This window comes from Akebia trifoliata, chromosome 3, assembly GCF_017979445.1.
Source record: "Akebia trifoliata isolate Shusen 1 chromosome 3, ASM1797944v1, whole genome shotgun sequence".
NCBI classification, from domain to species: domain Eukaryota; kingdom Viridiplantae; phylum Streptophyta; class Magnoliopsida; order Ranunculales; family Lardizabalaceae; genus Akebia; species Akebia trifoliata.
Genome location: NC_141377.1, coordinates 36,681,893 through 36,697,896, shown reverse-complemented (window position 1 = coordinate 36,697,896; position 16,004 = coordinate 36,681,893). Strand labels below are relative to the sequence as shown.

Sequence of the window (16,004 nt, the reverse complement as noted above, 5' to 3'; positions counted from 1 at the left end):
TTTTTGGACTAGGTGTCCAGACCTAAGCCCAATTAGTAGGGGTGAGGTGGCTGATCTCGCCCAAATCCCTCGGAGACAACAATGCCACACATACCAGTTATCGGGATAAATCCCTATGGGTAGCCAATAAGGGGGGCTTGAACTCAAGACCTCTCTTTTTTTAGAGGGAGGCCCTAACCATTATGCCCTAGCCATTGTTGTTGAACCCTCCATTGATGGAGCTTCTCTTTTTTATCGATACATCAATGGAGCCTCTTATCTAATTATTACCCTTGAGTTTATTAATAAGATTAGTTCGGACACAAGAATCTTGTTTGAAAAGATTCACATGGAGCTATCCATCTTATTTGATTAAAATGCATTTTTTTACTAAATTATTTATGAGAATTTCTATTGCCACACCAACTTTTATGAACACCAAATTTGTGCTAATTCTTTTGTGATTTACATACAAATCGGGGTAGCATTAGCAAAAGTTAGCATGGCAATATAATCTCTAGGGATACACAATTAATGGCTCCCTCTATTTTATTCTCATTACTTTGCTTAAGTACTAAAATATGCCCTACATTTGATATTCCTTAATTATTTATGGGTCTGAATTTGTTATTAAGGAATTTCTATGCTAAGTTGATGAACCAATAGCGTGATGCCACATGTAATGGAAAAAAAAAAAAGAAAAAAAAAATGTGATTGGTTGGCGGAGAGAAAATTTCAAAGCAAAGTTTGGATTTGACTAATGATTTTCTAATTCTAAAATTTTCACACTAGATTTGTACTCGACTGACATGACAAGTGCACATAACCATAGATCTATTTCCTTGTATATCTTGAAGAAAAAGATCTATAATTCTATGCACTTGTCACATCCATCGAGTGAAAAATTTTGAGTTAGAATATCACGACTCTTTGAATTTTTAATAATTATTTTAATACATGTGACATCATGTCATTGATTCATCAACTTAGCGTAGAAATTTCTTAACATCAAATTTGTACTTATTATTTATTGTACTTAGTGTCCTTGACCATTCATAATAATCAAATTTGAATCCGACAATTATTGGATAGATTCATGAAATTTTGGAAAAGAAACATTTATAAAATATTGACAATCTAAGGAGCAGGTAGATTGGAAAATCAATAACTGAAAAGTCAAATTTTCATAATAGTTATCGATTTTTTCAATTAAATGAGGATTGTTTCTGGATTCATCACTAAAAGGATGTTTTAAAAAATTTGTGAAAAAAAAAAAACTTAGAAAAAGATTGAAGATTAGTCAGAGAAATTGAAAGATCAAGACCGTTGCTTCAATCAAATAGTTGACCTTTGTGACAAAACCGTGGGTCCCATCAGGGAAAATAATTCACTGAAAACGTCAAAACAAGAAATCCTGCTTAATTGAGCACAAACAACTCCGAGTCGCCACGTGAATATCCAACACTTAACAGTGGCAGTTCCACGTAAATAATGAAGTAAACTTGACTTGTTTTGTTTGACTAGGCAACGAGTGGTGTCTTGTCTGTTGTGAGCCGAACTACTGACTTTAGTGGCTGTGTTGACCAGAATGACCTTTGTGGTTTGTGGTTTGTGGTGGGGACCGAAACGGACGTCAAATTTGACGGTCTACCATAATTTGAGGAAAGAAAAGTGACGGTGGGCGGTGGAGATAGAAAACAGATTTCTTGTTCATTATAAACCATCCAAAATGAGATTAATGAAAGATATGTTGAGTTTCATTAGGATTTTGTATGACAGCCATGTTGTGGGCCCTTCGCTTTAAAATTGGGTGCCAAGTTGTGGTGTGGGCCCACTGATCTGTGGTTGTACCATGAAGAGCCCTAATATCTACGATCATTTCATTTAGGTCCACTAAAAGTTGGAGGACTTTATTTATCTTACTTCTATAGTTTTACCAAACATTACATTCAATTATGAGATGTGAAATAAACTAAAGGTCTAAATCCTTGTAGTTGGTCAAATTTACTGGCTCAAGGAACTTGAGTTTTTTTTTTTTTTTTGTGTGTTTGAAGTTAATATACTTATTTTAAATTTTATTGTTATTTTGTATTTAATAAATTAGTTTAAATAAAAATTTCATCATAAATAATATTTGATTTGCTAGAATATAATTGTATTTTTCATTATTTGATTTGCTAATTTTCTACCATCATCTAAATATCCACACACACTCTCTCTCTCTCTCTCTCTGCACACACATATAAAAGGGTAAAAAAGGAAAGATAGTAAAATTAGAAAGGCATAATTGAAAAAGAAAGATGGGAGAGGGAGAAACAAGAAAGATAGTAATAAAGTTGAAAAAGTATTATTAAAAATCTTTTAAATTAAAAGGGTAAAAAATGAAAAATAATAAAGTTAGAGATATAATATTAAGAAAGGGGAAGAAGAAGAAAGACAATACGATAAGTTAAAAAAGTAAAAAAGGTAAAATAATAAAGTTAAAGAGATATTATTAAAAAAGGAAAAAGATAATAAAATTGGAGGAATATTATTGAAAAAAATGAGAGAGAATAGAGGAAAGATCATAAAGTGGAAATGTGTGAAGAGGAAAATGCAATTAAATGGGTAATGTGGACCCCACTCCATCGTAGTATAAGAGGTATATTTATCCCCAACAAAACTATAATACAGTGGGGTCCACTATTATGTTTTATTATTATTATCATCTTCTCATTTTTTTTATATTCCCAATTGCAATCAAGCAATGGAATTTCTTTTTCAACACAACATATCTTCCCACGCTCATATGACATATTGAGATGTATGAGTTCAAGTCTATCAAGAGTCGTGAGAGAATTTATAGAGTAATTGACAAGATAACTTAGTCCCCAAATTTGATGATCGCTTAGTCCCTCAATCCTTAGTCGAGTGATTGACCAAGACATCCAGTGTCATCTGTATCTAAAACTTGTCACCCTTGTCATGAGTTGTGAGGCATTTGTGGATTAAAGCTTCTCATTGTCATTAGATAGGTTGAGTTTCTCACAAAAGCCATAGTCCTAGACAATGACTAATGGAGCTCACTACGAATCTATCAAAGGCCATGTTTTACAATAACTTGTTGAATTGACAATAGATTTATCACAAGATATGTCTTAAACATGACTTGTGAAGTTGACATCAATCCACCATAAAAGAGAAAATAAATAAATTAACATTCCTAAAAGAAGAATTTTTCTAATAATTTAAATCAAAATAGAAAATATTTTAGAGGATTGGGAAGACTTGCCCTTTGTCGAACAAAAGAAAGAAAAAAAAAAAAAAAAAGAATTAGTTTAATGTTCAAACCAAACCAATCAAGAAATACGATTAGACCTTAAAATTTTGGTGTTTTCGAACAATACCCAAGCATCCTATACCTGATCCCTAAGTTATTAGGGATGATTAAAGAGAATTTCCTTTATTGTTTTGGACTGATCTTTCAATAAAAAAGATGGTATTTTTTTTTTTTTTTCACTTTAAATTAGTTAGTAGAAGCCTTCCTTTAGACAATTAGAGTTCTTCACGATTGTTGCAGTCTTGTAAGCCTCACATTTGCTATAAGGAGAAGAGATGAAGCTCATCTGTTAATCAAAAGTGGTCAGTTTCAATTCCCTGATTCCACATTTGGGCTATAATAAAGTGAAAAGATGCTAACAATATCTCTCTATCAGTACCAATCATGGAGTATAAAACTATATAAATCAATCTTAAATATGTACAAACCATCTGATCTACAGACCTTTTTTGTGGGCCATAGGCAATAATGACTTCGATTGACACACAAGTCAGTCCAATCGATGAGGTGGGCCCTATGTGCATTGATTGTGATTTTAAATGGGCTGCCACATGCATCAAAAAATATAAATAGATAGATAGATAGATAGATAGGGATGGAGAGAAATTATCTTTTAAATATTTTAGTAATAAATATACATAAAAATAAGAGATGCTTTAGTAATAAATTCTCATCTAAAATTAATCATAAACATGTAAATTTTTTGGAAAGATTTCTATATGGGGTTTCAGATAATATGATGAGGCAGTTAAAGGACTTATAGTCCCATTAAAAAAAAAAAATTCTAGCTGACCGACTCTAATGGAGAGAGTTTTAGGGTCTGTTTGATTGCATATGGCCAATAAGTAGAAAATGATTTTCTTTGAAAAATATGATTTTTAGGTATTTGATTACATATTTTCATTGTAATTTAATTTCTTGTCTAAAATGATTTTTCACTCAGATTAGAAAAATTATTTCCCCACCTCTTAATGGCATTCTTTTATAATTACTTCCAACCCCTAAACTAAAAAAAATCATAATTTTAAAACTCAAATCAATTAGGATGTCCATCGAGTCAAGTTCACATATAAAATTATATTAAATTTATAAATACTTAAAAATTATTTATAATATTTCAAAAAAAATAAAATATTTAATTTTTTTTATTAAAATAATATATATATCAAACACGCCTAAAAAACATATATTACCTTTTTCTCAAATATTTTAGACTTAGAAGAATCAAAAGTAGGGATAAGCGTCATCCTTCTACCCACCATAATTCAAACATATCAGCTATGAAGCTTCGACTAATATTTGTGGGTCCATCTCTTGAAAGCTAACCTAATAAACATTGATGTACCACTACTTGCTCAAAAGAGGACAAAACTACTAAAATTCTTCATAAAGAAAAAATAATTCAATTCTTGATAAGGGAATGTTTGGTTAAAATTAATGAGAATTTAAGGTCCTTGCTTTCTCCTCATATGTCAACGTAAAATTTTGTCGGATGCTTGATTGTCCTTTGTTGATCGTGAATCATTGTAAAATTTTGGGTGCCTTTACGATTCTTTCTAGAAATGACGCAAAACGATGTCATCCCAAAAATCTTTTCGGAACAAATTTTTTTTTCTTATAAAGAATTTGCAATGTTATGTATTATATGCTCACCAAGAAAAGATGTTTTATTTCATAACAACTATTTTATTTTCATTAGGTTGGTGAGTCATGTTTTTGACGTATTTTCTCTATATTTACCTTTCAAGTGCTAATGGGGATGCATCTAGTATGCAAACCAAGCCACAAATACTTGATGGGTTCTCTTCTTCTTAGTATTCTGAGAGGAATTTCTACAAAATAGTTTATCATTAGTTACATTTAAAAAAAATTCTTAGTAACCACTATAATTATGATTTATCTTTTGTCTTTACTCTAGATTATTCTCGTGGTATCTAAGATTATTTAAATCTTAGTGTATATTACATGTTTTAATCCTATTTAACTCTTAAAATTTTTACATTATAATTATACTTATAACTCGTGTACTTGAATTATACATATACACAAGCGAACCAAACTAACAAATAAAGAAATGATTTTTATCGTTGCCTACTACTATGAACCGAGTTCAATCTAAAGTGGTGAATTTGCAAACCCAAATTCAAAATCGAGGAACAAAGTAATGTAGGACAAAACTAATTTATGGATGCATTGAATTCAGTTTTCTCCATGTTAAAAAGAAGAATCGTGCTGGATGACTTCTAGATTGACCTCAATTCACACTTTGTTGATGAAGAGGTACAACAAAGCTGGCTCGATCATAAGGCAATTAAGGCAATCACGTAAGATCCCTAGTTGAGAGAAGGCCCCAAAATTAAAACTCTTGACACCCTCTCATGTGATGATAAGATTTGTTTAGTAAAAAAAAAGTCTCTTAAATGTTTTAAAAGAAAAAAAAAAATTATAATCATGGCTAAACTCTCTTAAACGTATTTTTTTTTTAAGTTCTAATTATGGCATTATGTGGCTCTCCCATGAAAAGAGGCCTCCAAAAATAAAATTCTAAAGAGAGAGACTTTTCTTTCTAAGGGTTATTGAGCTCAAATGGATCAGACAACCCAATTGGCAGTCTAACATCACAACCCACTAGATTTCAGGGATAAACAAAATAATTTTTTTTCGGTCTTGATTCAAGATTTTGAAAATGGATTGTTAGTGAACTCCTACCAAACTCCAAATTTTAACGATGAAAAATAATCCTTTTTTTTTTCTTTTTATTTAGGATTTGTTTATTTTTTTAAGCTCTAAAATTCATAAAATTTTGTCCTCTACATACATGGGGACATAGGATCATATTTTTTATGACACAAGGTAAGCTCAACTACCCTAGTAAGATTTCAAAGCTTACTAACTCCCACTTTGTGAGGAGACACCTCAAAAACAATTATCATTAAACACCTATGTTGGAAAGTCTTAAAAAAAAAACCCTCTAAAAGACAAATAAATAAATAATTTAAATTAATTAATTAAAAAAAAAAAAACTGGTAAGACTTGAACATCATCCAAGTTGAAAATCCCCCCTCAACTTTTCGCCTCAGACCTTAATTTATTATATTGAGTCGGCCTTGAGATGTGCACAGAATCATAGATACTTCTCACTCGTATCTCGATGAAAACATATATGATTCCGTACACAACTCCACGTAAGCAAAGTGTGATGATACATCAAATATCCATATTTTTGTATTTAAAAAAAAAACATATTTTGGTAAAAAGTGGTCAACATTATGTAGCTAATGGGTTCTTAATAATGTGAAGGAGAAGCTAAAATGACCGACGCTTTCTGCGTTGCTGGTTCAGCCACGTGTAAATTTAATTACTTAATTCATTATAATCAATGGTCCCACATTACACAGCTAAACTCGTTTAAATATGAACCCAAAAGAGTTTTAAATCTTCAAAGATGCCACTTTCATTCCTCCATAGTCGTTGGGCACTTAAAGAGGAGGGAATTAGATCCTTTTCTTCATCATCTTTTGGTGGTAATCATTTGTGTCATCATGAAAAAGTTTATTTGTATTTTATTTTTAATCACACCATTCTTTTGATTAAAATGTACTATTTTAAGTTTCTAAAGTCTTTTTTTTTATTTAAAGCTAGGTATCCAGTCCACTTAGATCATTCGACTAATCTTCAGGCCATGTGCAGTCCCTCCCCTCCCCCCCAAAAAAAATTCCTTCTTGAGGTGTAGTCTTGTCCATCTTAAAGGGTGGTCGATATATCTTAAGGCAAGACGAATGATCATACAATGTGATATGTCCCACATGCCATATTGGATCCATATTTAGTACGAGTACACTATCATATTGTACTACATCGCCACTTGACACGGTACTTTTTGGTTAATGTGCATCAAACAGCTTATTTCAAGACATACCTCTCTCATGAGGTCCAAAAGAGTCAAATCCTCTAATAAGAATCATCTAAGGGAAAGCTCATCCCCTAATAACCATAGTGGTGGAAGAACAATCAAGTGCACTAGTTAGGTCTCAATGTTCATATATATATATATATATATATATATATATATATTGCTATAATGTCGATTTTCCAATTTGACATTTACTCAAGGAATTCCTCAGTGCCCATGTGAACCCAGTACCATGCCCTAAAGGATCACCCCTGAGCTAGCCCTAAGTTGTATTAGGATATTCCCTTATGAGATGATATGTGTGGTAAAGGGATGGATGCCAAGTTTTTTTTTTGGAGATTTTGATAATTGAATACTAAAAATGAAAGTTAATTATATTGAACCTTTATTTCCTCTATAGAGCAATGGTCAACAAAACATCAATTGCATTAGATTCGTATCAACATACGCCCTACAAAAGCACCTTTGGATTTCATTGCCTCGTTGGCCTCGCAAAGTCCATTACGTGGACCCCACTATTGAATGTTCATGTTTTAGCCCAATTAGGCCGAGCTCAGGTCATGGCCTTATCAGACACATTAGCATAATAATGATACTAGGGTGAGTCATCTATGCCTCAGAGACAACCAAGCGAGATAGTCCATGAATCTATCCATCATATTGTTGGTTCCAACATCTCAGATCACTCATCATATTTTGAAAATATTGTTCAAATTTTTCACGCAACCAGGTTATTATTTTTAATGATTTCAATGTTTTCTATTTGCTAGGATAAAATTCAAGAAAATCATCTATATTCTAGATCTCACCCAAACAACCAAGATTTCATAGGATACACGTGTGTGTGTGTGTGTGTTTTGTATTTCTATATTTTTCTACTAAACATAAGGGTCGGATTACTATCCAACCAATTTGATAAATTTTCGATCCAAACATCGATTCAATTGGGTTACAACATTACTTTCATTCCTAGTACTGGTGACTTTTGCAAATATCATATGTTTAGTATTTTGTATTTCTTTCAAAGAATGATGTAGTTTTGAAGTTTGTCCTAATATAATACGATGCTTGATTTTTCCTACAAAATAATCATTTGTTATGTCTATCTAAATTACTTTATTTTTTAGATATGATATTGGTATTCCCAATTTTTTAAATTATTTTTCACATTCAATTAAAGATTAGAACACATTATTCAAACATTAATACAATTTGGTTCAAAATATTTCCTCAACATTATAAAGCATTATAACCCATTCAAACAACTTCAACAATTTTTACAATTAGGATTAGAATCATATAAAATCCTAAATCCAACTAATAGAAATCTCACAAAAAAAAAAAAAAATTCTATTGAAACTAAATTTTACTTATAATGAATTGTTGACTATATATATATATATATATATAAATCAACGTGTAACAAGTAAAGTTGGGTTGTTAATAGTAACTTTATTATTATTTATTTATCTATTAAATATATGAACAATGATTAGAAAATGAATAGAAATTTATAAAAGGGATCCTTTGGAGTTCAAATTGGTTCAAAGGAGAGCATCTTCTCTAAATTTAGAGAAGATGTCAATTTGAAGTCAAATTTTAGAGACATGGGCTAGAGTTGTTCTCAAAAATCTTTTCCTAATTTATAATACAACGTAGTAGGTGGAATATTAAATAAATATAAAATGTCTTCGAGGTAATAATTATTGTAAGCAAATGATCAAATTGTAGATTGCAAGTTTTAGATGATGAGTGCCTCAATTAACTCAAGTTATACTTCATACCTGAATTAGTCGACTGTCCTTGAAGTAATAATTAAATCAATTTTTTTTACACTTAGCATTCGGGTATCCCCCCATCCGTGGAAGGATATTGGGGATCGATTGGCCACACAAGAACAAGACCATATTCTTTTAGACTTGCGATCAGGTAATCATTTTTACAAATTCCTATAATTTTTAAAATGTTACAATTGGGTTCAAGATTCCTCTTGTTAGTATTTATTCACAAACAACATTGAGATATTTTATGAATAGGATTAGCACACATATTAGGGTGGCATTAGCAAAAATTGGTGTGGCAACTCTTTTTATTATTATTTTTTTTTTTTCTTACACTTACATAATGGGGTTTGGAAAAGATAGGAATGCGTGTGAGAAGAGGGGGATGGGGGGTGGGAGGCGGTCAAGATGATGTGGGGGTGCGTTTGAAAAGCAGAGAAGTGTAGGATTGTTGACATATTGGTCAGTCTAGAGTCTTTGCATCACGTGTACATTTCTCCGAACTTTAACTTTTTGGTCTTATATATCTCGCCCTCCCCTCTCTTTACAAACTCACTCTCTCCCACATAAGCTTTAGTTTCTCTCCAAGATTGTCTCAGTTCAAGAGACAATATTTACAAAAACCTTCATTTTTGCTTGTTTTGGGAATTTGGGTTGGTGGTGAGAGCAAACCCACCTCTCCAAACATTTCGGCTTTGATTTGGGTTTTTGTGATTCTTAGGTTCTCTCCATCTCTCACTTTCTCTTGCTTGCCATAGCTCTCCATAAAACATCTAAAACCTTAGCTCCTTATTTTCCTTTCCTTCACTCTCCTTTTTTTCCCCTTGATTTGGGTATTGGTTAGATGGTGCACTTATTGTGAGCACACCCACCTTCAGAATTTCATGCTTGATTTGGGTTTTTGTGACTCTTGGAAAGTGTATCCACATATTTATCTGAGTCTGACATTCTACCCAAACTAGAACACCAATTAATAAACTCTGTTTATTAAAACTTATTTTCTTTTTTTCCTCACAAAAGCTCATCCTCTATATCTTATCATTTGTAATTGATCCTTTTCTATCAAACATGGGTGAAAAAGCTCCTACAAAGAACCATCAGATCTTTGATCTCTCCCAAGATGTTCCCTCCAAATATTTTGACGATGATGGTAGAATCAAAAGAACAGGTTTGTCATTCTAAATTTCTAATCCCAACAACTTTAATAATTTCTCTCTCATTTGCTCCCCTATATCTATATGTTTTAGTTAACCAAACTTTGATTTCTTTGTTTTTTTTTTTTCAATCAGGGAACTTTTGGACTGCGAGTGCCCACATTATAACGGCTGTGATAGGATCTGGGGTCTTGTCCTTGGCGTGGGCCATAGCTCAGCTAGGATGGATTGTTGGACCTATCATGATGATCTTGTTCTCCTTTGTGATTTACTACACTTCAGCTCTCCTCACTGAATGTTATAGGTCAGGGGACTCTGTAAATGGCAAGAGAAACTACACTTACACGGATGCTGTTCGATCCAACTTAGGTAAATTAACTCAATTTCTCACCCCTTTAAGCAAGTTAACAACATGGGTTTCTCTCTAAAGTTGTAAATTTTCCATCTTTGATCTTTATCAGGTGGAGTTAAGTTCAAGGTTTGTGGTCTAATTCAATACTTGAACCTTTTCGGCGTCGCAATTGGTTACACCATTGCAGCATCTATAAGCATGATGTGAGTTAAATTCGAATTGAAACAAATCAAACATGTCTTTAATTTCTAGTTGTGGTGTTATTTGATTATATTTGGTTTAATGGGTTGGTTGGATTTCGATCAAACAGGGCAATTAAACGGTCGAATTGTTTCCATGAGAGTGGCGGAAAGAACCCATGTCACTTATCGAGTAATCCATACATGATCATGTTTGGTGTTGCGGAAATCTTGTTCTCTCAAATCCCAGATTTCGATCAAATTTGGTGGCTATCGATCGTTGCCGCTGTTATGTCATTTACTTACTCATCAATCGGTCTTGGCCTTGGAATCGCTAAAGTTGCAGGTTTGAATTGATCTCATTTTGTGCTTCAATTAAGTCCTACTGAACTTAAAAGAGAATATTTTGAAACAAAAAAATTGAACCTTACTCTTATGTGATCAGAGAACGGGAAATTCAGGGGCAGCATGACTGGAATAAGCATTGGTGCGGTCACTGAGACCCAAAAGATATGGAGGAGCTTCCAAGCACTCGGAGATATCGCCTTCGCCTACTCTTACTCCATCATTCTTATTGAAATTCAGGTATAATTTTAAGTAAAAACCCCATATCAAATGACAAGGGCCAATAAAAGTAGGATAACAAATGCATAAAGAATCAAAGATTTACGAGATCAGGGCAGGCCATGATTTTCTTGTAGAGGTGGCAAACTATTTAGTTTTTTGGTTAGAAGTTGAAGAAAGGGATATTTAGGTCATTTCCAATTAGTCTATGAGAGAAGACCCGGAAACATGGTTTTAAAACTCAGTTTTGCATCTTGTCCAGGCCCGATACCGAGTCATCTCGGACAAGTTTTCCGATACGTTTGAGACGTCTTGTTCAAAAAAAAAAAAAGATTTGAGCTGAGATATTAAATCTCGGTCAAAAAAGTGACTTGTGAGTTGGTCTTGTTCAGCTCCAATACCGAGTTAACTCGGATGATACGTCTCGGCCTCGAACGAGTTTAAAAACCATGCCTGGAAAAGAAGTAATGTCATCTTCAAAAAATTGAAGGTGGAGAGGGTGGGGCAAATGGGGCATGTAATTATTTTAAAATACAGGGGTATCTCAAAGTTTTGTGGGGGCAATTCCCCCGCAGGCTCCTTACTAACTCCACTTCGATAAATGACCAATCGCCAATTGGATTGAAGACATCTCACAACAAAAACAACTAATTGGTTTGATTGATTTTTTTGTAAATATAATTAATTCGTTCGATCGATTTTTGTTATAAACAGGACACGGTTAAATCCCCTCCATCCGAAATGAAGACGATGAAGAAGGCGACGTTATTTAGTGTTGCAGTAACTACAGCCTTCTACATGCTTTGTGGTTGCATGGGTTACGCCGCATTTGGGGATGGATCACCAGGCAATCTTCTCACTGGTTTCGGCTTCTACAATCCATTTTGGCTACTTGACATTGCTAATGCTGCTATAGTAATCCACCTCGTCGGAGCATACCAAGTCTTTTGCCAACCCTTATTTGCCTTCATCGAGAAATGGGCAGCACAAAGATGGCCCGAAGTCGAATTCATCACTAAGGAAGTCAAAGTACCAATCCCTGGGTTAAGCCGCCCTTACAACCTCAACTTCTTCCGCCTCATTTGGCGATCAGCATTTGTAGTCCTAACTACCGTCATATCGATGCTCCTCCCATTCTTCAACGACGTTGTTGGAATCCTTGGTGCGTTCGGATTTTGGCCACTCACCGTTTACTTTCCCGTGGAGATGTACATTGCACAAAAGAAGATACCCAAGTGGAGTACTAGATGGATTTGCCTTCAAACCCTCAGCCTAGCTTGTTTAACAATCTCACTTGCGGCCGCTGTGGGCTCAATCGCTGGTGTTATCATCGATCTCAAGGTCTATCGACCCTTCAAAACCAGCTACTAATATGTATATCAATCAATTTTTTTTTATGAATCAATGAATTTTAGAGCGACTCAGGCAAGTTCTTTGTCACGAATCACGTCAAAATCCAGATTGTAACCCAAATAAGAGTTGGTGACATGGCCAAGACCACATCTCAAGAAGTGGAGTTCTTGAGTTCAAATCCCACCCTCAAGGATTAATCCTAAAAATTACTTGGTGCATGTGTGTGTATGTGTGTGCCGCGGCGCGTGCGTGGTGGGGGGCAGGCTCTAAGAGGCTTGGGTACCTCGGTTTTGAAAAAGAAATCCAAATTGGGTCGAGTTAACTCAAACAAATTTTGAGGCAACTGGATAAGTTTTAAAATATGATTACGATTTATGACTAGAAAGTAAAACCTAGGTGGACATGGTAGTTAAGACAGACCATGATAAAAAATTTCTTGAATCCAATAGCTAGAGATTTAAAAGTCTTAACGAAGGATAGTCGAGCACAGATCACATATCATCATAATCACTTCCTTTAGATGATATATACGTGATGGTGAACACAATGATGTTTCAGGAGGAAAAGAAAGTGACGATGACCCCAAAGACCCATTTTTAAAAAATATATATCAAAAAGTCCCTTCCAAAAAAAATATGGACTTTTTAGTACTTATTTTTATCAAATATTAGTTTAAAAAGGATTTTTGAAGCGAATATGTCGTAATTAAACTTTCAACAAATTAGATACATATATTTGAGGTAATCCTATGTTTTAAAATTAATGACATGCCCCTTAACTATGGTCATCTCTTACATAGTAATGGAAAAAAAAAATCTACATGAAAAAATAATTTAAAAAATCCTTTTTTTCTCTTTTCAAAACTAGTGATTTTTAACTCACATAGATGATGAGTATGGTCATCATCATCATCAAACTAATTTTATTTATGTATATTAGATTTATTAAAATATATAAATAATTAAAACATAATTTTCAAACTTGACTTGAATGTTCATCGAATTGATTCAACTAAAAATTAGCAAGTGAACTTAAATGAGTCAAATAAAATCATATTGAATTTATGAATAGATTTTAGTAAATAAAAATATTTATCTTTTATTTTCACAAAAATATTAATAAACAAATAAATTTAATTTTTTTATTTGACTTGGTGTATTTTTAGATTAAACCACTTTGTAAAATTGTTGAAAGGATATTTCAGGAATTTTTCTTTAAAAAAATTAAAAGAATCTTAAAAGGTGAATATTTAATCAAGTGGAACTTAAATGGTCCGTATTTAGGTGACTAATCGATGCATATTCTCAATAAAGAGTCTTTCGCAGTCATTGTCCCAATATAGGAGAGAGAACCATAGTACCATACCCCAAGTTCTTGTGCTCTAAACCCATTTATTAATTGGATCTGCCATCAAGCAAGCGGAGTCCAAGGACATCCTTAACTATCAAAAAAATAAATAAATAAACACTTCTTTCTTTTTTATGTGGGATTTTATACATAATAGAATTTGGTGATTTATAAAATATAAGAATATGGGATTTGATGATAATATCTTGATTTTATAATTTTGAACAAAAGATACGTTGATGAGTAAATTATTTTTTGGCATCATAACATGTATGATATGTTTGAGATCATGTTATATTGGAAACATAGAACAAATTAAAATAAATTTCTTATGTATTATTAGATATATATACATTTTTCATAATTTTTTATATTTTTTTTTATCTTTTATGTTTCATCATTTTTTTCCCATTTTTTCCAAAGTTTTTCTTTGCCGTTTTAAACCTATACTCTGACTTTGTGACCATGATTCTTCCCGTATTCCAATATGATAGTAGCATTGTGGGTAGAGAACTATACCACACTAGTAACTTATTTCCATCTTAGTAAATCATTTTTTTTTTCACAAGGGATTGTGGTGTCTTTCTGTGAGATCGCAGGTCTGTCAACTAGCTCCTATTTTTGGTGAACAATTTTGTGGAATGTGGGTAGGATTATGATTGATTCGATAAAAAAGGACAAGTATATATTTTTTTGTTGGGGATTCCCTAGAATAAATCATCGCATCTTCCTTTGATTCCGTATAAGAGATATTCAGTCAATTCGAATAGAGGTTAAAGAGGGTCTTTCTCTTCGTGTCCTTTATATGGAAATCAAGGGCCGAGGGGCCATTCCTATGACTCTACGATCGAAAGGATCTTAGACGACCCACCAAAGCATGAAAATCAAGATCTTTTAAAAATTTTATTAATATTCAAAGAGTGTATAAACGCATGGATAAGCTCACGCTAACCCGTCAATTTGGGATCCAATTCAAGATTTTCCTAGGGAGGTATCAGGAAGGAATTAGAATGTCATAATATTGATTTATACGTAAGAAAAAGTTCTCTATTGATTCAAAGGTTGTAACTAAGGGATAGAGGAAGAGTGAAAAAAAAGTTGAAGATTTCATGTAGTACTTTTGATCGTCACAAGTTTTTTCAAAAAATCGCAAAGTTCTTCAAAAAGAATTTAGTCTTTAAACAAAGCACGTTTAATAGTGATTTAATTGATGATTTTTTGAAGAAAAAAAAATTGTAGATTATTTTTAGCATTTTTTAAGTGTTTCTTTTTTTTTTCATTTGATATATGACATACATATTTAAAAATATATATATACCTAATTTTTTTTTTTAAATTTATCTAATGTTTTTCCGACTTTATAAACTTATACCTAATTTTTTCGAAGCTTTATGTAACGCTTGGCCTCGCGACCCCTTTTCTTTTGTCCCCTCCCAGTGGGAGGAGCAAAAGAAAATGTCGGTGGAGGTACTACATGATTTTATTGACTCACCATTATTCAATTTTGAGGGGTACGAACGACCCGTCAATTGAGATGACTCTCAATTTGGTTTGTGTGGCCCATAGGTTTAGGGTAAGTAATTCGGTTGAGAAAGGGGAAGGTGTTAGCTACCTCAATTCCCTGTCCTAATGAATGATTGCTTTTAACTGTTATTTTGAATAATATATTGTTTTTTGTTTTGCTAAGTTATTGGATGTTCTGAGTGATAAGCAAATGAGATTCAATTTGAAACGTAGTTTGTACATGGGAGCTCGAAGTAGGTTTGATCAAAGTAGTTAATTCTAAACCAAATGTAGTCAAGTGATCATTTTGAATATAAATTGAACTCATGAAATTGGGTAGGCTATCTATAGGAGAATTGCATACATGATTGCATTAAAGTTCCAAGCATAAAGCATGTGTATTATTTTTTTGATTTTTTTTATTGATGAGGCCGTCTGGATCGTAGGCCCAACTTGTAGGGGTGAGGCGGTGGATTTTGCCCAAATCCCTAGTGTACATGTACCTCACAACCACACATATCAGGTAAGTGGGGATAAATCCATGTGATTGGCCAACAATA

The 16,004-nt window shown here is 32.9% G+C and overlaps 1 protein-coding gene across 1 annotated transcript; it reads left to right on the top strand.

Moving 5' to 3' along the window:
* Positions 1–9,539: 9,539 nt before the first annotated feature.
* Positions 9,540–12,685, top strand: LOC147406683 (amino acid permease 3-like). The gene is made up of 6 exons (XM_086434835.1): positions 9,540–10,160; positions 10,282–10,515; positions 10,608–10,701; positions 10,809–11,023; positions 11,123–11,262; positions 11,956–12,685. Exons 1-6 carry the CDS (start codon positions 10,061–10,063, stop codon positions 12,610–12,612), a joined length of 1,440 nt encoding a protein of 479 aa, XP_086290961.1. The 5' UTR covers positions 9,540–10,060; the 3' UTR covers positions 12,613–12,685.
* The last annotated feature ends 3,319 nt before the right edge of the window (positions 12,686–16,004 follow it).